At 41.6% G+C, this 25523-nt stretch overlaps 1 protein-coding gene across 2 annotated transcripts in view; it reads left to right on the forward strand.

The window, feature by feature from the left end:
- The window catches only part of PLXNC1 (plexin C1), a 145377-nt gene that overhangs the window by 61538 nt on the left and 58316 nt on the right, over window positions 1-25523 (forward strand). For both annotated transcript variants that reach the window (XM_059936673.1, XM_059936674.1), the window contains exons 6-12: window positions 1414-1561; window positions 4843-4930; window positions 6951-7053; window positions 7194-7295; window positions 18794-18933; window positions 22074-22253; window positions 24678-24765. In XM_059936673.1, the coding sequence (XP_059792656.1) occupies window positions 1414-1561; window positions 4843-4930; window positions 6951-7053; window positions 7194-7295; window positions 18794-18933; window positions 22074-22253; window positions 24678-24765 (849 nt within the window). The remainder of the gene's footprint in view (window positions 1-1413; window positions 1562-4842; window positions 4931-6950; window positions 7054-7193; window positions 7296-18793; window positions 18934-22073; window positions 22254-24677; window positions 24766-25523) is intronic.

Below are 25523 nucleotides of genomic sequence, written 5' to 3' on the forward strand. Positions count from 1 at the left end.
GATCCTATGGCTCAGAAACAGGATTTTTTGAAAATGGAAAGATGGGGGTGAGATCCCAGAGCTAGAATAGATTTAGCAAGCTTATCAGAAGATGAGAGATAGTGGTCTTAGCTGGCTGTGCAGAGTCTGGGCAGAGGTCTGAAGTATAACAGAAGATGGACGCCTCCCCGGTTGTGTGCGACTATCTCTCTTCATCGTGGGTGATAAGGTTACCACTTCCTAAGCTCCCAGCTTCCTAAAACTTAGCCCACCTCCTCACCAGATCCCCTGCATGCACATGATGCAAAAGCGGTCTCCCACTGGCATATTATTTTAACTTTCCTCTTTTTTTCCTTTTCCTTTTTCTTTTTTCTTCCTTCCTTCCTTCCTTCCTTTCTTCCTTCCTCCTTCCTTCCTTCCTTCCTTCCTCTCTCTTTCTTTCTTTCTTCTCCTCCTCCTCCGTCCTCCTCCCTCCTAAACATAAACAAATGAAAAAAATTATGTATTTAGATGAGAATACTTAATATCATAAAGATATAAAATCTCCTAAAATTAATGCATATATTAGTACAATTCCAGTTAAACTCATAGTTCCCACACCCCATTTGGGTAAAATGATCTTAAAGTTCATATGGAAGAATAATGTCTAGGAAGTGCTAAGAAAATTATGAAAATAAAAATAGAGAGATTTGCCATAAATATATTTAAATCCACAGTAATAAAAATTTGATGACATTGGAATAGAATTAGATCAATAGATAATTGGAACAGTGCAAAGTTCAGAAATAGCTTGCAGGTATATGGTGATTTAATATATGACAAAAGTGGTATTTCAGTTCAGTGGGAAAAGGAATTTTTTTTTTAGTAAATGGTTGTGACATAGCTGATTAACCATCTGGATAAAAATAAAGTTCGGCCCTTATCTTACACTATACATAAAAATAAATTCCAGATGGATTAAAGACATAGTTTAAAAAACAAAGCAACAAAGATGGTGGAACAATATTATATTTGTCCACAAGCAAGACTTTGGGAAGAACTTTATAACCAAGACAAGAAACCCTGCATCTGATTACATAAAAACACATTGTGTAGGGTAAAAGATACCACACATACAAATTGCAAGACAAACAGATCAGGAGAAAATATGTCAGAAATATGACAGATAAGGATGAATATCTATACTATACAGAGAGCTCTTAAAATTGATAAGAAAAATACACACAAAGCAGAAAAAATGGTCCAAGGATATGAATATGTGATTCACAAAAGAGCAAATTAAATAGCCAATAAAACATCTCTTTCTTTACATTGGCAATCTAAGAAATTCTCCTTCTATGGCAAGTCAGAGGTGAGTTCATTTAAGGCTCTAGGATGGATGGAAATGATGGAAATAAACAATAATTTGGTTCCTGAATTTTCTTCCCCACACAGACGACAGTGACTGTGGTGGGAAGCTTCTCTCCAAGACACTCGGAGTGCATGGTGAGGAACGTGGACACCGGCAGGATGCTCTGCAAGGATAAAAGTGTATCCAATGAGACCTGCACCTGCAGCATCCCGACCAGAGCAACCTACAAAGGCAAGTGGACTCTGCTATTTTTGTTGTTGTTGTTGTTAGAAAATGAAGCAGGCAAGAGAAACTTCTGAGTCCAGATTGCCCAGGAAACAAGTTCAATGACAGAATCTCCCCCTACCCCTTGCTTCCCACTTTTCCCCTCAGTCCCACTCACCTCTGCTCCACTCATCATGTGAGTGCAGGACCCCACAGTCACATGTGGCTGGAGAATGACAGAGGATGGTAAGTTGGTTAGGTGAGTGGAGTCAAGCCAGAGACCTTTGGGCTGACCTTACGTGGATGGGTCAGATAATTCAGAGATCTGAAAAGCTGGGAATGCCCTTGATGAGATGAGAAAACAGAACGGCCAATATTTTATCATCTTAAGTTCATTGCATTCGTTCATTCATACAGGAAGTATTTATTGAGCATCTACGTGCCAGACACTGTGCTAAATGGTAGGGAGTCAGTGACCGAAAACACTCACCTGGTCCTTGTTCACAGTATTTAGAGCCTCTTGGGGTAGAGATGAGTAAACAGCACCTTACAGTTCAGTGAGTAGCATGCAGGGAACATAGCACACCACGGGAAGCACATGAAAAGGGCACCTAACTGGACTTGGGGGGGCAGGTGAGGGAGCAAGGAAAGCTTCCTGGAGGATGAATAGGGTTGAGCTGGACAAAGCTGGGAAGAGTAATGCAGTCAGAGACCAACTAGTGTGATGGCCAAAAGGAGAGAAAAAGCTTTGTCTGAGGAGCCAGAAGAGGTTCTATATGGCCAAGGCAAATAAGGTAGAAGCGGAATGATAGAAAATGGATACCAAAGAAGGTGCAAAGTGTCTGGCACAAAGTAACCATTGACGATCAATAAATTTCTGTTGAATGAATGGCCGCAGGTGGAGAATGGGGCAGGAGGAGGGAAGGGCTGAGTTCTGAAACGTCAGAGAGAAGGGAAGCTGTGGCAGTGACCGGGTGAGGGGACTGAGAGCTGAAACTGTTGAAGACAGGTAAGGGTGGAGCGCAGTGAGTGGATTCAAAGGATGGTTAGGAGTTAATACAATGGACAGACTGAGGATTCATGAGTCCCTCTGGGTCAGGAGGAAGTAGAGTCAAGTTCGTGGGTTATTAAAATGCAGATCTTGCTCATCTGTAACATAAGCTTCAGAAGTATTTGAGATAACCTTGGAAAGCTAGTTGATGGCTTTTAAAAAATTTTTTTAATCTTTTTTTAAAAATTGAAATATAGTTGATTTACAGTGTGTAGTTGATTGTTTTTAAAGCCTCCGTCAACTGAACCCAACTCTTTGTCTGCCCTTTTCTCTGGATGCCTTCCATATTCTGAGCAGGCAAACAAACCCACTTCCCGCCTCTTGCATTCAGCCAGCCAGTGGCCATTGCCAAACCTTTGTCTGTGGCCTGTAGTGGCTTTGCCTCTTTCACCAAATCCTGTCTCCCTTCTGCTTTGAAAAGTCACCTCTTCCGTATAGCCTTGACAGATTCTGCTCTAATCATCCCGATTGTTCCAGTACCCTCTGGGTTCCCCACCTGCACCCCAATCTTGGTACCCAGGTGCTGCATGGAACTTGAACCACTCAGAGGGTGTTTCCTTGACTATACTGTCACTGTGCTTTTTCACCTAAGTTATTTTATCTCTTCTAGAATAACTGCGAATGCTTCCAGAGCAGAGATCATATATATTCGTTTCCTTGTGATATTTCCCAGTAGTATTTTGTGCACAGTTGATACTGAGGAAAGTATGACTCTTGCTAGTCTCCGTCACTGGACACTTGTTGATTCCATTGATATGTATTTTCACTGGGAGTCCCTCAGTGCTTACTGCCCATATGTTCGTGCTACTAACAATTATCAAGTGTCTGTTCAAATGCTCTTGCTGAGAGGTCACGCCAGCCCTCCAAACCTTGTCCTTGGAACAGAGGATTATCATTTCACATATACCCACTTTATGTGAGCAGAATTTTATGTGACATCCTGGCTTTCAGAATGAATGTTCCTGCTAAAGAGAAGCCCCTTAAAGTAAGGGTTCTCAGGCGTTTGGAATCACATACTAATAATATTTCAGTTGAAAAATTAGGGGTGCCAACAAAGTTAGGCCAACTTCTTAATTTGTCAAGGAAAGACTTTTCATTCTAAAAGCATCATCTGCTCTCCCCGTTAATTCATAAAAGGAAGAAGATATTAATACCAAAATGGGTGACAATGAAAATATCACAGAGTAGCACTGGTCCCTGGCCACAATAGGATTTGAAAGGCACTGCTCCAGGCTGCCGCACCCAAACCTGGCTATACACAGTCAGTACATGGGGAGATTACAGACACAGATTCTGGACATCCCCCAGCCCTGCTGAGTCAGAATATCTAGGAGTGTGGCTCTGGAATCTATATTTTCATCAATTTCTCAAGTGATTCTGATACACAACCAGATTTAGGGATCACCTAGGGTAGAGTATGTAAGCTAAAGAGGTACAGGAAATATGCCATTTCTCTCATGCTGATTTAGCAGAGTTCTTATCTTATTACTTTATTCTTTGGGGGTTTTCTAACCCATGGGTAGGTTTTCAAAAGCAAATAAGAAAACCTTCATCATAGATTTGGCAACAGTTGACTCCAAGAAGATCATGGGTCCCAGCCCATGGGAACCACACTTTGGAGTTTGTTAGGTAAATATCCGTTGTGTGGATTTTTCTGAAGGTGCAGGATTTCTTCTCTAACATTCTGGTTATCATGTTCTAGGCAGTTCTTGTTCGGTGACTTGTTTTATTCTTATGCTGTGGCCAATTACAAGCTGAGATAGTGATCCCAGGGAGAGTATGAGCTGTAAATGGGCTGTGAAATGGCTTTTTCTTAGTGATTATCCATGGGAGGCCTGGAACGGGAGGTGGGCCCGGGTGTGTTTGGAGGCTTGTGACGTGAATGGCCCCCCGGGAAGGAGCCACATACTGATTGAAATGTTAGCGAACAGCTGGCACACCCCACCCTCTTTGTGGAGGAGGCAAAAAAATATTTATTTTTTGGGGGACTTCCCTGGTGGTCCAGTGGCTGGGACTCTGCGCTCCCAATGCGGGGGGCCCGGGTTTGATCCCTGGTCGGGGAACTAGATCCCACATGCCACAACTATAAAAAGATCCTGCATGCCTCAACAAAGATCCTGAGTGCTGGCAACTGAGCCCTGGCGCAGCCAAAGAAATAAATAAATGTTTAAAAAAAAAATTATTTTTTGCATTTACAGCTTTGCTTGATAATAGCAGGGCTCCACCGTCAATGACTTCTTTTCCCCCTTTGCTCCAGATGTTTTAGTTGTCAACGTGACGTTCTCCTTTAGTTCCTGGAGTGTGTCAAGAAGATTCAACTTTACCAACTGCTCATCATTAAGAGAGTAAGATTTTATTTAAAATGTGAATATTCTCTCATTGGTTTTAATGTATTTATTTGCTTTACTCTTCGATTTCCTAAAGACCTCTTTTGTGGAGGAGAACTTTCCAAGGTGCCTTTTGGAGCATGGCCTAACGGGAGCCAGGAGAGCCCCTGAGCTAATAAGCTGACTTGTTCAAGCCCTGCCAAGTGAGGAGGAGCAGTGAAGAGGCAAACAGCTGTGCTTGGGTGTATTTTACCCACAGGGAAATACATTCCTCCAACCAAGAGGTGGCCTTGAAGTATTAGGCGAAGGGGTGCTGCTAGGTTCTCCCCTCTTCAGAATGGCTTTGGGAATTTGAGTCAAGGAAGAGAGTCTGAGCATGAGATAAGGGGAAGTCACAGTCAAGGAGAAGCACAAGAGGAAGTCTCTGTCATCAAAAGAACATGTTAATTGTGACCCACGTTTTTGTACCGCGTTTGGCCCTGTTGAGCTACGTACCCCCCTGAGTTAGGACCGCACCTCACTCCTTGCTTCTAAAACAGACAGAAGACAGAGGAAATATGTCTCCCAGATTTCTGGTTTTCCAGCTGTAAGATGGGATGGATGTTCCCATGGAAACAATGGGAAGCTGTATTATTAGTGATTCTGTAGCTCTTTCAGTGGTTTGCTTCACCAACTGTGTGAGTACCAAACGTGGATTTCTTTGGGTCTGGTCTGGGAACCATAGTTTTTTCAGGGTAAAGGCATTCGAACTCGAAGCTGAGTTGGGAGGCTACCCTACAGCTATATGAACAGGAGCCGCTGGACTTCACCTTTACCACCGCGGCACTTTGAAAGAGGGATTGAATTCAGTGATTTCTAACAAACAGAATGAATTCAGGGAGGAAAAACACCAAACTTGATACAGAGAGCCTCAGAAGTCCGTGAAAATGGGGGAAAAAAGATAAAGGGGGAGAGTTAAATAGACCTGTGTAGCTCAAGGAGAGTTTAAACAGAACACAGCTCCTGCACCCACACTTGTAAGACCTGGTGAGAGGAAGTGCCATGCCCCAGGTCCACAGCTAGGTAATTAAGAACCAGACCTCAGACCCACAGCTCCCCAGAGGGGGAGTACCCTTTCCTTGGGTACCTACTTCCCCTTCAAAAAGCACTTAGTAAGTCATCGCACTTGAGGGGTAGCGATAGGAGTGCAAGTCACAAACCTGCTTCTAGCGCACTTCGGTGGCGGGTGAACCCTTAGGTGAGTCTGTGCTTTCTTCTCCCACCGAAACTGCAATTTCTGTAGGTCAGAGTCTCAGGATGCCTTGGCATTTCTGGAAGAATACATGAAATGCACATGTGTCCCCTCTTCCTGATCTAGTCCTCTCACTGTCCCCGGGCTGAGGCTTCCTTTTGCCTCCTTTGGCTACGTTTCCAAACCCACCTCGATTTCCATTTTTATTGTTCTTGCTTTAACACTGATTATCCTATTAAGTGCTTTTCAAGTCTTCCGCTGTTATCCATGCATGGTTATTTGATTAGTAGACACAGTTCTCCCTTAATTTGATTACAAAGCAAACACTGGCACCCTGTTTTCTCTGCTCGCCAGGTAGCACTTTTAGTTTCCCGTCTTCCAGGCATTTGGCAGTGTTTCTGCTCCAGTGAGTAAGGGTGGGTTTATGGGGGGCTGGGGGAGATCAGTCTCCAGAGGGAAACTTACCTGAAGGTAGACAAATAGCAGAACTGGATTCAGAAACAGATTCAGTGGGTTCCTGTTATCTACTGACATACCAGGTGACCCCAGCTTCAGGTTTCCATGGCAACCCCCCAGCAAGTGTAATGATGGTCCATCAGCCTCGAGGGCTGCCCAGAGCAGGGCATAAAGTCAGTACTATATCCCCAGCCCCAAAGGACTGTCCTCTCTCCCCTGGGTGCATCACAGTCTATCCAGGGATTTTTTTTCTTCTTTTAAATGCTCGCATGCAGCATCACAGAGGGAAATTCTAGGATATGAACGTTTTCCTAAAAATGCGGGAATTAAGTTGGTTTTCTGTGTTGCCAGATGCCCAGTATGTATTGGAACTGGCTGTGCTTGGTGTAAAAGTGAGAGAAAATGTATCCACCCCTTCACAGCTTGTGACCCTTCTGATTACAAGAGGAACCAGGTAAGGTGACATTTTCAGTATTACAGGGTTTAACCAAAAATAAATATTTGTGACCACCTAGCCCCAGCCTGTCTTTTGCCTTTATTTCAAACTTTGAATTTCCACCCGTTCAGATGTTGAAGGGATATTCTTCATTTCAGGACCCCTGTCCAGTGGCTTTTGAGAAATGGGCCCCACCCAAGACAGCAGGAGGAGGAAGATTCAAGGAGAAGACAAGTAACAGAACCACCCAGGGCTTGCAGGTCAGACCCTGTTTTCATATCGATAATGGGAAAATCCCCCTTTGAATGGCAATAACATCTCCTGCTACTTTGGGTTCCTTTTAAAAATTCCCTATTTTACTTTCTACCCAAATTCCCTTTTTTACCTTTGGTTTTTAACCAGGTTGCATTTAATTGGCTCAATACATCACATAAAAGTGTGCACACTCACATAAAAGAAATTAAAAATCTGTAATTATGAAAAATGAAAGCCCGGTAAAAGTAAAATTTTAAATCTGACTTCGTGGCTCTCAGGGAGAGTTAGAAGGAAGTATAGAGCACACAGCACTGAGGGGATTTCAGTGTTTAACCACATGTTATGATTGCACTTTGGGGGGGGGCGGGGTATGTGAGGGCTAGGCGTGTCTATGCAAAATATATAAACGAATCTCTTTGGATTATTTTTCTTTGCAGAGATGATCTAACCAGTAGTCAATAGTGTCAAAACAAAGAGTTGTGTCTATGTAACAAATATACATTTCTCTTCACTTTTCAAAACAGATTTTCATGGAAAAATACTTTCCATGAAATTTCTTTGGAAATTCCTCTTATTTTCTTCACAGTAAATCACCAAGCTCAACTGACAGACATGTTTGAAAAGAGAGAACATGACCATGTAAACATTTCTGGGTCGATGCATTTAGTACGCAAATGCTGACTTCATTCATTTGATGGAAGTTAATTGAGCATCTACTATGTGGTGAAAAACAAAAAAGGACAAGTTCTTGTTCTCATTAACCTTGGGTCTAGTGGGAGCAGACAAATTAAAAACAGTAACGTGTTTTGTTCTTAAGGGCTCAGTTTTCTATTTCTTGGCTAATCTGTGGCTTTGACATATCTATTTGCTGCTACTTAAGGTCAACTGCCAATATAAATAAGTAGCACATTTTTAATCACTACCAAAAAGTTAAGAGTAACTTTAGGTGAATTTAGTAACAAGCAAAGGGAATGTGAATCAAAATGGATTATGAAGTTAATTAAAGGCATTAGAAAAGCCTGGTGTGCCAATATCTTCAGACTTTTAAAGTCTTTGAGGTTTTATTAAGTGATGAGCCACATTTCTCTTCCCATTGGTTTGTGAAACTAAGGCATAGTGACAGGTGTTTGAATCAAAAAGGCAGTGGCTTTTTTAAAAAAAAAAAATTAAACTTCTCTTTTGTTGTTGTTTCAGTTGTTTTTTAAAAATTTTGGTAAAATACACATAACATAAAATTTACCACATTTAAGTGTACAGTTCAGTAGAGTTAAGTATTCACATTGTTGAGCAACCATCACCACCATCCATCTTCAGAACATGTTCCATCTTGCAAAACTGAAACCTTGTACCCATTAAACAATAACTTCTCACTTTCTCTTCTCCCAGCCCCTGGCAGCTACCATTCTACTTTCTGTCTCTGAATTTGACTACCCTAGGTACCTCAGATAAGTGGAATCAAACAGGATTTGTCTTTTTTGTGACTGGCTTATTTCACTTAACATAATGTCTTCAAGGTTCATCCATATTGTAGCATGGGTCAGAATGTCCTTTAAGGCTGAATAATGTTCCATTGTTTGTATATATTACATTTGTTTATCCAGTCATCCACTGATGGACACTTGAGTCGCATCCAGCTTTTGGCTATTGTAACTCGTGCTGCTATAAACAGGTGTGTACAAACACCTCTTCAAGACCCTGTTTCAGTTCTTTTGGGTAGGTACCTAGAAGTGGAGTTGCTGGATCATATGGTAATACTATTTTTAATTTTTTGAGGAACACCATTCTGTTTTCCTTATCGCTCTGCCATTTTACATTCCCACCAACAGCGTATGAGCGTTCCACATTCTTGCCAGCACTTTGCTGTTTTCGTTTTTTTATAGTATCCATCTTAAATGGGTATAAGGTGGTATTCTGTTGTGGTTTTGATTTGCATTTCCCTACTGATTAGTGATATTGAGACTCTTTTCGTGTGCTTATTGGCCATTTGTGTGCCTTCTATGGAGAAATGTCTATTCAAGCGTTTTGTCCATTTTATAATCAGGTTTTTTGTTGTTGAATTGTAGGAGGTCTTTATATATTTTAGATATCAACCTCATATCAGGTATATGATTTGCAAATATTTTCTCCTATTCTGTAAGCTGCCTTTTCACTCTGTTGATTGTATCCTTTGATGCAGAGAGGTTTTTAATTTTGTTGAAGTGCAGTTTATCTATTTTTTTATTTTCTTGCCTGTGCTTTGGGTGTCATATCTAAGAAATCATTGCCAAATCCAATGTCATAAAGCTCTTATTCTAAGAGTTCTATAGTTTTAATCCTTATATTTAGGTCTTTGATCCATTCTGAGTTAATTTTCGTATATGGTGTAAGGTAAAGATCCAACTTCATTTCTGTGTGGATATCCAGTTTTCCCAAGACCGTTTGTTGAAAAAAACTGTTCTTTCCCCCGTTAAATATTCTTGGCACCCTTATCAAAAATCATTTGACTATATATGCAACAGTTTATTTCTATGCTATATATCCTATTCCATTGGTCTATATGTCTATTCTATTTTGTAATAAGACACTGTTTTGTAATAAGTTTTGAAATCAGAAAGTGTGAGTCCTTCAACTTTGTTCTTCTTTTTCATGATTGTTTTGGAAGAAAAATAATTTATTTTGAGGTAATTGTAGATTCACATGTAGTTGTGAGAAAATAATACAGAGGGATCTCATGTATCTTTTACCCAGTTTCCCCCAATAGTAACATCTTGCAAAACAATAGCACAATATCACAACCAGGATATTGACAGTGACAACAGTCAAGATACAGAACAGCCCTTGTCACCTCAAGTCTCCCCCACGTTGCCTGTCTATAGTCACACCCACTTCCTCCCTCCCACTCTCTATTTCTGATCCCTGGCTACCACTAATCTATTCTCCATTTCTATAATTTTATCATGTCAAGGACTTTATACAAATGGTATCATCCAGAGGTACCCTTTGGGGATTGGCCTTTTTAACTCAACATAATTCTCTGGAAATTCATCCAGTTCTTTTTTTTTTTTTTTAATTTATTTTTGGCTGTGTTGGGTCTTCGTTGCTGTGCGTGGACTTTTTCTGTTGTGGCGAGCGGGGGCTACTCTTTGTTGCGGTGCGCGGGCTTCTCATTGCGGTGGCTTCTCTTGTTGCTGGAGCATGGGCTCTAGGCACGCGGGCTTCGGTAGTTGTGGCTCGCGGGCTCAGTAGTTGTGGCTCACGGGCTCTACAGCGCAGGCTCAGTAGTTGTGGCGCACGGGCTTAGTTGCTCCGTGGCATGCGGGATCTTCCCGGACCAGGGCTTGAACCCGTGTCCTCTGCACTGGCAGGCGGATTCTTAACCACTGCGCCGTCAGGGAAGCCCCATCCAGTTCTTTTGTGCATCAATAGTGTCTTCCTTTCTATCGCTAAGTCGTGGTTCAGACAATGACTTTTTACATTTTTATTTTAAAGGAAAAAATAAGGTCACAGCATCCTGGTTTCCTGTATTGTGTCTTACTGAACCTTTTGACTTTTGACACTATGTGGTTAAAAGAACTAGGGTCACCAAGGGAGCAGGAGGAGGCTGGTAATAAAGCCCAGACCTGTCTTCAGTGCTTCTCTGTGAATGACCTTTGTAGAAAGACATCTTTTATTTTTAATTAATTTTTATTGGAGTATAGTTGATTTACAATGTTGTGTTAGTTTCTGCTGTACAGCAAAGTGAATCAGTTATACATATACTTATATCCACTCTTTTTAAAATTCTTTTCCCATATAGGTCATTACAGAGTATTGAGTAGAGTTCCCTGTGCTATACAGAAGGTCCTTATTTTATATTGGGCTGGCCAAAAAGTTTGTTCGGGTTTTTCTGTAACATATTACAGAAAACAAAACCTGAACGAACTTTTTGGCCAACCCAGTATATAGTCGTGTGTACATGTCAATCCCAATCTCCCAATTCACCCCCCCTCCCCCGCTTTCCCCATTGGTAACCATAGGTTTGTTTTCTACATCTGTGACTCTATTTCTGTTTTGGAAATAGGTTCATTTGTACCATTTTTTAAGATTCCACATATAAGCAATATCATATTGGAGAAAGACATCGTGTTGATACTGAAATGTTTTCTTTAAATACATGACTCAGTTGAGAAACTCAATTTTGGTTAATAGGGAGTGGAGTAGTATTTGTCGCGGGAGGGATTTCTCATGCTTTGTGAGACACTGCTGTTTTTTCATTATCATGCGGAATGTGTAAATCCAAGTTTCCAGTTTGGTTCTCATGCTAGCCTTGAATGAAGCACCGAGCACTCTATTCCTAGCAGAGAAGCATCGAGGGCTTTCATTCAGTGCATCTTCCACGTCACATACATACTGAGTGCTTCCTATGTGCCAGGCATGGGGACATGAAATGTGAATGGTACAGACACAGTCTTAGGCTTCCTGATGCTGAGCTAGGGTTGATTCTCTTTGCAGGTGTTTATCAAGCACCTAGTAGATACCAATACACCGAGCTCCATGGATACCATGAGGGGGGGCACATATCTTGTCCTCAGTCTCAAGAATCTTATATGTACATGAGCACATAGATAAGAATACAAGATAAAAAAATATTAACCTAGGGAAGGTACCAGGCAGTATACAAACCCAGAAAACCTCTCTGTGCCTGGGGCCTTGTCTTAGTCATTCCTGATTATTTAAGCCCAGTGCCTGGCAGGTAAAAGCACTTCATCAGTGTGGTTGGATAAGTCTTCGATTGATGGATGGATTGATTGACACAAGATGGCATTTCAGCCAGTAGTTGAGGGAAGAGACACGTGGAGACAGAGGAGTGGGTCTTCTAAGCAGAGGGGCTAGCACTGCAAAAGCATAGTGGGTCACCAGAAAATTCCAGGGTACCCATTACGGGAGGCCCTAAGTGATTCGATTTGGCTGGAGTAGAAGGATGCAGGAAATTATGGGACGAAACAAGATTGAAATGACCCTGGAGCCTGCATCTCTAGAGCCTTACATTTTGTTCTTCAGCAGCAGTACAGTGCTCTTCAAGACATTTTTTTTAATGCATGAATTTGCTCATCCATGGATGTGGTATTTATGAGAGAGGATTCCTGGCTCAATCCCTGTTATGCCCTGTTGCCCTCACACTGTTTCATGGCCCTATGACCCATCGCTTGACCGTGACCTAAAAGCACGTATTGTCATGTACCAGGGGGCTGCGTTAGGAAAAGCATCACCAGAACAGGGAAAATAACTCAAAAATCTACGTTTGCCCTTTGGATGGGAAGTATTTTCAGCTGTAAGGGCCAGTCTCTGTCAGAGACGGTTGGCCCTGTCGCCCTGCCCTAACCTCTTTTCCTTCCTTTTCTTAACAATCTTATATCTGGTGCCTCCACCTGCTGAGAGAAGAGGGGGCTGCTCTCCTTTCCTGTTGTCAAGGAAAGGTTGTGGAGATCTGTGATATGATGTTGTTCTAATATCTGTTATGCTTATCGCCGCCGGGTAGAAATACACCACACAAAACCATGTCCTCCTGCTCTCGGAGAATTCATATTCTTTCTCTTCCTTGTGACTTCTCTTCTCTTCCTCCATCACTTTTGATGTGCATTTTAAATTCTCACAGGCCATCCAAATCACCTCTTTCAGGGTCCTTGCCTTGAAAATGAAATCGACTTTATTATGTACCTTGTTGAGTAGCTTCTGTGGGCCTAGCACTGTGCTGGGTGCCGTGGGGGTTCACTGCCAATTGCTCCTTTATTCACTCATTCGTGCATTCATTCATTCATTCAAAAAGTGTTTATTAAATACCTACTATGCGCTGGGCAGGTAGGCAAAGTGTGTGCCCTTGTGGAGTTTACGTTGTAGAACTTATAATATTTTAAAGGAAGTAAGATTCATTTCATGAAGCATCTGAGTGTGCACAACAGAAAAAGTTATGCACAGGAATGCCAGAATGTGCTAAATTGAGTAGTGGTGACCCATATTTGTGCAGCCTATGCTATATCCTGAGCTCAAAGTGCCTCTTTATTTGAGCCTCACAATGGACCTATTTTCCCCATTTGATAGACAAATGTTGGCTTGCACAGGGTCAGTAGGTAGTAAATGATAGACGTGAGATTTGAACCCAAGCAATCTGACTCCAGGGCCCACAGCTTTAACCACTGCTCTACATTGTGTGACCTCAATGTGGTATTGATGATAGAAGTCAGTCTGGAAGGGACTCCTCCTCTTGGCATTAAGCTGGCACGGCCTGCCCCATCCATGGCCTGGGCAGGCTGTCAGGGGAGTGCATTAGCATCGAAGCCTTGGGACGAGGCGGGTAGGCTGGGGCACAGTCAGAGTGAAGGAGTTGGACCCAGGCAAGGCTGGCATCTTTTCCAAGACAGGGAGAGCAGAAGAGGCTTCAGATGGGAAACTGAGGCCTTCAGGAGAGGGGAGCGGCAAGTGTCTCACGGTGAAGTTGAAACACAGCAAGGGGGTGGGGTTTGAGTGGTGGGGTCTCTGCTAGAGGGGAGACGCTGCCCTCCCTGGTCACAGAGTCCCGGGCACCCCATCCGGGTCTGAGGAGCCCCATTCGGGAAGGTCAGTGACCAAGAGTAACTACTTTATAAACTGGCCTCGGCAGCCTCGCCTTCAAGTCCCCCAGGTCACAGAAGCAAGCCTTAACCTCTCTGCACAGGGCCTTGGTCTGTCACCTTCTTAGAAGTCTCCAGGTCCATCTCAGTTGGCATTCTAACTGTTGACAATTCCTGGGACCAAGTTACATCCCAGTGTCTCCCAAGGACCTGTCCCAGGGGCCCCCATGAAGGTGCATTCACCTGGGGGCCGAGCAGTGGATGGACACAACCTTTTCGTTCTATTTAATGCTTTCATTTTTCTTTGGCGAGATTGTATTTTGCTGTTTTCTTTCCACGTCTCACTTCCTTCTACACTTTACCATCTCCACTGCTGGTTACCACTCTTCTCAATTTATACATTTCATTAATATATTACTTCCATCCTTTTCGGTCATTAATAAAGATGTTAAATAATTCTGAACCAAATACCCCTGTAGGGCCCTACAGGACACTTTCCTTTAATTAGTTGTGCTACCTTTCATCTCTCTAATGTCCTTTGGTTTCAGATTTCCAGCTGGTTTTGAATTCATGTGACTTTTTATCTGGTCCCGTTTGAGCTAATTTCACAAGTGAAAATCTGAGAGATGTTTTACTGAGTGTTGATTCAGGTCCAGGGCTATAGAGAGCTTTGCTATATTCAGATTTTTTCTTTTTAAAAACAGATTAAGAGAGTACAGTTTGGTCTTAATAAACTAAGCCTTCCTAATGTACCTCTTTCCAATATTCTTTTCAATCATCGTGGTAGTTTCTCCATTAATGTCATGGTAATTTGAATTGTGTTGACATCAGACTTGACAAAAAGTGCTCTTACTATCAGGAGTAATCCTCTTAGACCTTTCCAAAGATAACTAGTTCTTAGTGGTTGTGCTATTTCCAGTGTTTTATAATGACTTCGTTTTTTAAAAATAAATAAATAAATAAATAAAAATAACTGGCTATTCTGGAATTACCTAGTTAGCCAGTTTCTAATGTGCTTTTTTATACCAAACAGGGAGTGATTTACACTTGTGAGCAACCAGAGCTCATAGTATTTTATGAAATAATTTTAAATTGTGCAGCCGCTTAAAAATAACTCTTAAGCCTTTAAAATGTAACTGACAGGAAGTGGACTATTCTGAGGTTAATTGCTGGGCAACCCAGGGCGATAAGGGTTACAGCCAATGGTATTTTGATTTGATAAATGGAAATCCTTGGACATAAGATGAGGGAGGAATTTCACTGTAGGGCTGTAAGGAATTATCTCTTTGCATCAAGCTAGATTATGTTTTTAAATTAACCCCTTGTATGTGTCAGCTTATGGGACCTGCTACTTCATTTCGGGTTGTGAATTAATTCTTTTTTTTTTTTTTTAATGAATAGCCCAGTTTGCTTTTTTTTTTTTTTTTTAAAAAGAAATTCACGTTCTTTTATTTATTTATTTATGACTGTGTTGAGTCTTCGTTTCTGTGCGAGGGCTTTCTCTAGTTGCGGCAAGTGGGGACCACTCTTCATCGCGGTGCGTGGGCCTCTCACCATCGCGGCCTCTCTTGTTGCGGAGCACAGGCTCTAGACGCGCAGGCTCAGTAATTGTGGCTCACGGGCCCAGTTGCTCCGTGGCATGTGGGATCTTCCCAGACCAGGGCTCGAACCCGTGTCCCCTGCATTGGCAGGCAGATTCTCAACCACTGTGCCACCAGGGAAGCCCGTGAATTAATTCTTGATTAAAATACAGAAATAGATCTAAAATGTTGAGTGTGTGGAGAGATCATTCTTGGCCTTTTGTCTGTAATAGATTTTTAAAGGATATTTATCAGTAAAAATAGAAAATGTTTTATTTCTAAGACTTGTTGTAGCCATGTAGTACAGCCATATAGGAACCCTGTCTTTTTTTTTTCCTTGTATACCTGTGCTGTTTATTTAATGAGATCCCCTTGGTAGCTCTTTAACGCACTATTTAAGATTAAAAGAGGTTCTCCAAGCAAGCAAAGGACAACTAATCTGACCCTCTTTGCAAGCAGACAAGAAGCATCTGCTTTCATGAGATAGGCCAGGGCTGGATTCCATCGTAGACAGCTGATGGAGACTTCTCGAAACAATAAGGTTTTAAAACCAAATCCTTTTGAAGTAGCTGTCTCTACCCAAGGGGAAATAAAAAGTTAATGAGGCGTGGGGCTTCTCTGGTGGTGCAGTGGGTAGGAATCCGCCTGCCAATGCAGGGGACACAGGTTCGAGCCCTGGTCCGGGAAGATCCCACATGCCGCAGAGCAACTAAGCCCGTGTGCCACAACTATTGAGCCTGGGCTCTAGAGCCTGTGAGCCACAACTACTGAGGCCACGTGCCACAACTACTGAAGCCCACGTGCCTAGAGCCCGTGCTCCGCAACAAGAGAAGCCACCGCAATGAGAAGCCTGCACACCTCAACAAAGAGTAGTCCCCGCTCGCAGCAACTAGAGAAAGCCCACGTACAGCAACAAAGACCCAACACAGCCAAAAATAAATAAATTAAATAAATAAATTTATTTTAAAAAAGTTAATGAGATGACCTGGCGGGTCCTCTGATGGTATTTGTAGAGCCGTTTAAGGAGCAAAATATAATCCCCTTTAGAAAATCTGTTTTAGGTTAGTTATAAGGCTCTCTTTAGCCTCTCATGAGAGCAAAGAAATAACATTTACTGGGCATGTTTGAGATTTTGCTTGAGCAGACATCAACAGTCTAAGAAGTGAGAAGGGCTATCTTCAAAGAAACCTGAGAATCATAAATGACTTGGATATAAATGTGAGTCTGCACTGAGATTTAACATAAAGCCTCTTGCCTCCCTAAGAAGACAGTGGATCCTCTAGTGCAGGGGTTGGCAAGATTTTTTTCTTCAAAGAGCCAGACAGTTAATATTTTAGGCTTTGCAAACCACATGATCTCTGTCTCAGAGACTCAGCTCTGCCGTTGTAGTGCAAAAGCAGTGACAGACAGTGCATAAATGATGGGCGTGGCTCTGTTCCAAAAAAACTTTATTTATGGACACTGAAATTTGAATTTCATGTGTTTACACATGTCATGGAATATTATTCTTCTTTTGACATTTTTTTCGTAGGCTGTACAAGAACGAGCAATGGACTGAATTTGATTTGCTCCAGGCAAATCCAGGAGTTTGCCCACCCCTGATCTAGTGCACACAGAGGTTATGTGTCCTCCACAACGCCTAGCGCTGTCCTAGGGATCCTGTAGGTGTTTAACAAATACCTGTTCACTTAGCTGTCATCATGTCAGAGCAAAGAGTAAGCCTTTTGCTATCCAACACACACTTGGCATTTGCAAGGCATTTATCTTAAAGTCTTGGCTAATCCCCCCCATTCCAAGTACCACTCTTGCAGATAATTTCCCCCATAAAATGCAGTCAACTCTAACAGTATAATTAAAGTGACCCGTTCGGGCCCTTCGTGATTCTATAAATACGGGGCTCAAGTCCTTTACTAAAGTGATTAAAATAAATTCTGCCACCGAAATCAATTCTCTGTCGTATTACATCATTACTGTGATGACATAAACGATGAATTTACCTCAGTCTGCAAAACCGATCCGTAGTGATAATGCGTGATGGTGACTGCTTTACCATATAGCACCTGGGTTTGTCAAGGAAGAGAATGATAAAACATCCTTTCAGCAGGATGGGCGGCCCCAGCAGTGCAGCAAGTCCGTTGTGATGAGCATTATACATACAAAGGAGCAAAGGACCCTGGGCTGCTTGAAGAAGCAGGTGGTAGGCAGGTGCTGGATGTGACTAAAGCTCCCCCAGTGCCTTAAGTGGCTTCCTCCTAGACTTTATCCTCTAAGTGGATACACTCTGTGTTTATGACTTAAGCCAAATTTCACATGATTAAGCATCTCTGGACCTGGGGGTCGTTTTCAAATATCAAGAGTGTGAGTATGAAAATTCACTCATGCTAAAGATCTGCTGAGCTTTATATTGGCTAGAATCTTAGGATCTTGTCCTGTGTGGTCCATATTGTAGAAGAACATAGACTTGCTGGAAATGGTCTACAAAACAACTACTAAATGATCAGAAAGATAGACAGTGGCATCTGTAGAGAAAAGTGAAAGAAATCAGGATTGTTTTGTCTTTGAAAGGGAAAATGATTCTTGCCATCAAATAGAGGGCTTTTTTAAAAAGGGGAATTTGATTAAACGTTGCAAATAGAGGAGTAAGGTGCATAAATCTACATGAGATGGGGCCCCAGTTATGAGGGATTCCAAGGGAGACTTTCTTGATAAAGAAAGGCCTGATAAAGCTTGTAATGGATACCAAGGAGAAGATGGTATCTGCAAACCATAGAATGGAAATGGTTGGCCCCAGTAGTTTAGGTATGCAACTACTTGATATTAGGTGACTTAGGTTGATTTCTTGAGATTTTTTTTTCGCTGCATATACTCCTTGATTCAAATAGCCTACTGAAACAAACAAAAACTAGGAACTGCTTTCTTGGGAATTAAATTTATCCGGAATGACATTTATTCCAACTTAATGATGAGTCTGGTGCTGACTTACAGTCAGTGGACTCCTCGTCTTTTCCTTCATTTTGCTATGTTGTGAGCCTGCAGAGGCTGGAAGGCAGCGAGCATTTTTGAGACTCTAGTGATAGCTCACTCTTCAGACAGAATGTCCTACTCTTCAACTGTATTTTCAACTGTCTTGTGAGACAAAGACTAATTGGTTTGACCTCATGCTGTCGCATGTTGAGAGACATGAGTCTTCAGCCCTCTCCCTTGAATTCATTGATTTCATTAAACACTGTCTGCTTGTGTTTGCAAAATGTTGTAATTTCCCAGTGATTTCTTCGAACTGCAGCACATAAACAGACTTTTTCGAACAGTGCCATTTCTTAACTTTGATCTTGTGTTTGAATCTTTTCCTTCCAATAGGTCTTCTACATTAAGTCCATTGAGCCACAGAAAATATCAACCTTAGGGAAAAGTAATGTGATCGTCACGGGAGCAAACTTTACCCAGGCATCGAATATCACAATGATCCTGAAAGGAACGAGTACTTGTGATAAGGATGTGTGAGTTGAAATATGAGTAATTTATTCTTCGTAAAGTAGTGAAAGCTAAAACTTACATCAAAGGAATAGCACTATGATTATAATCTTTATATAGTTAATTTATTTCCATGTGCCAGTTTGAGCCAATTAGTCTGCATATTTGATATAACATAATTTCAATACGTGAAATAATTTAAGCACCACGTTTAAAGTTAATTGTGGGAGAATCTGTCCCACGTTACCCCAAAAATCTCAGTATACAATAATTCCAGGATGTTGCCTCTTGGGGTCTTGTTTTGTTTTCATGAACAAAATCAAGTGATTTGAGTAGCAAACATCATTTTGAAGATGAACCACTTAGAAAAATAGTTGAGCACTTTGGAATTTTATGGGAAAACAGGACCACACTTTCGATGTATTACAGTTGAAAAAAGAAATTTTCTGATCCATTGTATTCTTTTTAGCCTTCTCTTTATTGGATTGGTTTCAGGCTCGAATAATAACTCAGTGGAACATACATTAATTTAAAAAAGAAGAAGGGCAACAAAACACCCCAACACAAATATCTGGTCAATGTACCATTTGAACATCATTATTTCTATGATCTCTTTCCCCTAACACTTCCTTTCAATGAAACTTTGCGAGAAGAAAATCTCAGTATTTCACTAACACTCTTGTGCAAATGCTACCCCACAAAAAGAGAGAAAATAATAGTAACATAATAGATACTTTGCGTCGTCTGCTTGTTAGTCTTTATAACTGTGGGCTAATTTGAAGGAAAAGATGTTGCAATCTACGTGAAGTATAATACTGACTTTGTTCTCATCGTGGGAATGCGTGGAAGACAATCCACTGAAGCGTGGTGTTTTGGTTCTTAACTACTGAAACAGATGTGTACAGTGTTTGAATCTGCCACACTTATTTACTGAGTTTTCTGTTTTAATTCATTTGCTGCATTTAACTGCCATCCCCTTCCCCTACTAGCAGTAAATTTGGGATGTCCGTCATTTTGATGGAAAAAGCTGCTCACGGGGGGCTCTGCTCTGTTCTGCTATTTACTGGAATTATCAAGCACACATTAGTGGCTGAATCTATGCGACATAGGTATTTTTGTACCATTTATCCTGGCTAAATACCCCACTGCAAAAATCTTTCATTTTGTGTAGCAAAATCTGTGAAGTTAGACACCTGTGTGTTCACTGAAAGGCAATCAAATTCACTGGAAAATAAGTCGTTTTTCCTAGCATTACCCTGTTTCTGACTCTATGCTCTCATTCCAATTCCGAATGTGTCTTGAGATACTGCAGTTATTAAATTAAATGACTGAGAGAGACCTTTCTGCATGTAGCATTTCAGTAACCACATCTGTGTGGTGAACCCAAGTTCACGAGCAGTAAACATAATACCCAGTTAATCCTATATCTGAGTTCATGCCATAATCCTAAACTCTTTTAATATGGTATTTTTTAAATGCCTAATTATTCTGAAGAGAAAAATATAAGGATAGTAGTGGAATGACCCGTATTTCTGCCTCCTTCCAAAATTGATACATAAGTTTGAATTTTAATGATCAGCCATTTTACAATGAATTTCCTAGAGCTTTGCTCTGAATATAAAATCTTAGAATGTAAATTTGAGGTGGTATAAGTACAAATCGACTCAAATTTTTTTGAATTTGCTTTATTGTTAGAATCTATTATTACTACTTAAAGGCTATGTGCATTAAAGTAGATAATCATGCACGTAGCCTTTAAGTAATAATAATAGATTCTCATGTGGAATAATTATACTGAGCATTATTCAGACAGAACCCCATCTTCATGACTTGCACTTTAGAGGCTCACTGTAGACGAGATGTACAGAGGAAGCTGCAGGTTACAGAGGGAATGTTGTAGAAGGCTTTGTTTTGACTCCTGAAAGGTGTTGAGGGCACGCTCTGCAGATTTCAGGAGCCCCTAGGACAGTCCCAGCTAAATTCCAGTCTGGAGCTCCTCGAGAGGCAGCTTGGTTCTGATGCTGATTGATTCTGAGACCCCTGGGCTCTTGGCATGGACTTTAGGACTTTAGTTTTGCGCTCTCTGCTCTTTGAACAGCAGAATCCCCATCTCTGCCTGGGGTTGGGTTCTACCATGCCCCTGCCCCAGTGCTTGACTGGGACTTCTCTTTTTTCAAGCTTTTCATCATGGAAATTTCCAATCATACACAAGAGAAAAGAGTGTAACGAACCTCTCTGTACCCCTCCTCCAGCTTCAAAACTTAACGTTTTGCCAATTTTCTTTCATCTATCTCCTCCGCATTTTTGGAAGTGAAGGAAGGATGGCGGCTGGAGTTTTTAAAAGCATGTCCCAGGACTTCCCTGGTGGCACAGTGGTTAAGAATCCACCTGCCAGTGCAGGGGACACGGGTTCGAGCCCTGGTCCGGGAAGATCCCACACGCCGCGGAGCAACTATAAGCCCATGCGCCACAACTACTGAGCCTGCACTCTACAGCCCACGAACCACAACTACTGAGCTCGCGTGCCACAACTATTAAAGCCTGCGCGCCTAGAGCCCATGCTCCGCAACAAGAGAAGCCACCTCAATGAGAAGCCCGCGCACCACAATGAAGAGTAGCCCCCGCTCGCCGCAGCTAGAGAAAGCCCATGTGCAGCGATGAAGACCCAACACAGCCAAAAATAAATAAATAAATAAATTTTTAAAAATTTAAAAAATAAAAAAAAATAAAGTAAAAGCATATCGCAGGATATCTCACCATATCTTTTCACTCCTAAGTACAATACTTCAGTATATATGTCTAACATATAGCCATAGCCTTAGCATACTCAACAAAATTAATGACAATTCCTTAGTATACTTTAATACCTAGTCCACGTTCCACTTCCTATTAGGGCTTCTTAAAGGCAATGGTTACATTTCCTTCTTTCCCCACTTCTAAGGGAAATGCAAATAAAAACATAAAAATGCACAAAAGAAAGAGGAACCCAGCCCCCAGATAATACCCATACTGAGTAAGTGGACCCTGATTAATCGGCAGTTGCCTGCGGCTGTTCCGATAGTTTGGGAGCTGTTGTAGTTCAAGTGAAAATCATATCCTGTCCCCTTGGGTAATCAATTGTGCTAAGGTCTGTGTCACTGAAGAGTTCTTTTCTACCCCTTTCTAGGATACAGGTTAGCCATGTGCTAAATGACACCCATATGAAATTCTCTCTTCCATCAAGCCGAAAAGAAATGAAGGATGTGTGTATCCAGTTCGACGGCGGGAACTGTTCTTCGGTGGGACACTTGTCTTATATCGCTCTGCCCCTCTGTTCCCTCATATATCCTGCTACCACCTGGATCAGGTACTTTCTAGAGCATATTTTTCTCTTGTTGTGGTTAACAAGGTCATATGCATAAAGATCATGGATTTCACGCAAATAAATATAGAAATAATTGTCATATCTAAATTCTCCTCACAGAATCTCCTCTGTAGGATTTATTCATAGAAAACAAAGGTATACCTGATAAACAGCTTGCTTTCCGTTGTCACAGTAGACACTATGAGTACATCTTGTTTTACTCTTAGCTGTGGCTGCCAGGAAACTCACAGCTAAAATGTTTGCTCAGACTCTGGTTTCTGTTCAGATCGTATTAAACCTTATGCATTTAAAAATTTTTGTTCAGTTGTAGTAACTAAACCTAGGTTTCTGTTACAAATACATAACCCTCTTCATTACATTTCACTCCTGCCCATGACACAAAGCTTCTTCTTTCTTACATCTTTCAATTTATAACCTTTAGAGTAAGCTGTTTTGAATAATTTGAGGAAATATTGGGAGCTATCTAAATGAAAAGCAGTATCTACATTTCAAAGATATTCCCTAAGTGAGAGATGGAAATTCCAAAGAAATTCTTTTCAGATGACTCTTACATTAAGAAAAAAAAAACAAAAAAAAAACTCCCCCCTAGTTGAATTTAAATTCACATTCAGATTTTAGAATATAACCCTAAAGATAGTTTCTCCACCTAACACAGCATGAAGCTAACTTTCAAAGTACTGTAGGTGAAACTACAGATGCAGCTTTGTTTAAAAAAAAGAAAGAAAAAGAAGAAAATCACTTCTAATATTCTTATTTAAGATGAAGTGAGAGGTGGATGTATTAGGCTGCTAGGGCTGCCATAACAAAGAGCCACAGACTGGACGGCTAAATAACAGAAACGTATTTCATCAAATTTCTGGAAGCTAGAAGTCCAAGATCAAGGCGCTTTCAGGGTTGATTTATTCTGAGGCCTCTCTCCTAGGCTTGTAGAGGGCCATCCTCTGTCTGTGCCTTCACAATGGTCTTCCCTCGGTGCTTGCCTGTGTCCTAATTTTTTTTTATAAGGACACCTGTCATATTGGATTAGGGCACACCCTAATGACCCTATTTAACCTTAATTACCTCTTTCAGTGTCCTATCTCCAAATACAGTCACATGCTGAGGTACTGGGGGTTGGGACTTCAATTCTGCCTGTAAGAGTGGCGTGAGGAAAGCTGAAATGTCCAAACCAAGGCTCTAGCATGGCACTCTCTGCCGTGGGTCTCAATCCTTCCTATAAATAAAAGCAGACATTGATGCGGCACTCCCCACATGCCTGGTGTGTTGGATCTATTGACTCAGAAATCTTCACAAGCCTAAGGGGTCTGCTATGAGTAGCCCTTTTTGCCAATGAGGACACTGAGGTGGGGAGCATTCAGACAACTTGCAGGCTCCCGGCAGTCTGGCCCAGGGTGCTGTGCTCTGAGCCACCAGTGTTCTCCTTTGTTGTAAAATAAGAGGCTTCTTAATGTCCAGTCACCTGTGACATTCTGAGCCCGTGTCTCTTGGTTACTCCTGGGCAAAACATGGCTCTGCAGGCTGACCGTTGGTGGAGCACACTTGGCCTGGTTTTCTAGTAATGGTGACAGGCTGGCGTGAGGCCAGCTCAGCTCTTCCCCCTTGTGGCTGGAAGGTTCAGGGCTTAATGTCTTCCCTCTGCCCTACACAAATTGGCCTGCTCGTGCCCACCTCCTGGTCTTGTCATCGTGGGCTCGGCTGGCCGATGGAGCTGACCTATCCAGGCCCCTGTCCCCTGGAATGAGTGTCTAGTGACCTATGTGAACGGGAAAGGGTGGCCAGAGCTGTGGACAGCTGTTTATTTCACATCTAATGACCACTTTGCTTAAATGCAATTATGTGCTAAGAATATGTGAAATTATTTGGCTTAGTTTCAGAGAGATAGGACATAGCTGTTATTTATGTGGTTTACCAAATAGGAATTTAGACTTGTAATGTCATTTATAATTTTACCTTGTCCTAAGTATTCCCTGTCTCCCTACGTAAAATATAATTGGTAGGTTGGGAGTTTGATTTTGAAAACTGTTAAATTGAAGAGTCTTCATATAGATTAAACAGTAATCAAACAAAATTCTATTTAGTGAAATCTTTTCTAGGTACAGCTGATGATCTAATTGTATGTGGAAACATGACACAGCAAAACTCAAAATTCTATACAAGAATTTGGGCATTTTCTTAGAATTAAAACAGGATCCAACCTGAATTTTTATATTTATGTATCTTAAAAACTATCAGTATCATGAAAAGACTTGTTCAGCTGTCGTGCATTTGAAATTAAAATTTATTAATTTGCTCTCAAACATAACTGAGTTTAATATTGAGTATGAATAAATTGATGGTTTTATTCATAAATGCAAAATGCCTGTGTGTTTATCTATGAAACTCCTCTCACTGCTTTCTTCCTTGCAGTGGTGGTCAAAATATAACCATCATGGGTCGAAATTTTGATGTAATTGACAACTTAATCATTTCACACGAGCTAAAAGGAAACATAAATGTAAGTCTTCAGCTGCTTTGTAATAATAGTTATTTTCAAGGATGATTTTGTTTTCATCACACTCAAATGTGTTGGGGGATATTTTTTGTTTCTGTGCCTTTGTGCTATCATAAGCTTTTACCTGTTGCATGATCTATAATAAATACCATCTGTACTGTAATGGAAATAATAAGACCTCAGACTTGGAGTTGAGAGTTTCGAGGTGTGGCACAGAGGGAAGAGAGGTGATACGACAAGACCTGCCATCTCCCCCCTGTAATAAGTCACCTTGGTGAGACAGTGTTTGTGAATACTTGTGAGAATGCCTTGTGAGTGGCTGAGGTGTGATGTAAGGAAGAGCATTCCTGTGAAGGGTAGGTGGTAGTGGTCCCACCACACAGAGCACGCTGTGGTTCAGAGGTAAAGTGACCTGTGAACGTCCCAGAGATCCTGTCATGTGCTTCTCCTTCTCTTGCCCTTGTCTCTTTAACCTGGTTTGGTGCCTGCCTTCTGACCTCACCTCCTCTTGCCTTTCCTGTCCCCGCACAGGGGTCTGGCCCTCAGCCCCACTCAGTTCTTAGCCCAACACGAGTCACACACGGACCTCGTCATGGGAAATGATGAACTTCAGAGACAAGTCGGGACCTCTGAGTGCACTTCTAGGCTCTTCTCGAAGGCTCTCCCCATTCTCTCTTCCCCTTTCTGTCCCTCCTTCATGAGAGAGGTGAAGACAACAGCCTCTCTGAGGCCCAGCCGGACCACTGCCTGCCAAAACTGGC

This window comes from Balaenoptera ricei, chromosome 10 (genome assembly GCF_028023285.1).
Source record: "Balaenoptera ricei isolate mBalRic1 chromosome 10, mBalRic1.hap2, whole genome shotgun sequence".
NCBI classification, from domain to species: Eukaryota; Metazoa; Chordata; class Mammalia; order Artiodactyla; family Balaenopteridae; genus Balaenoptera; species Balaenoptera ricei.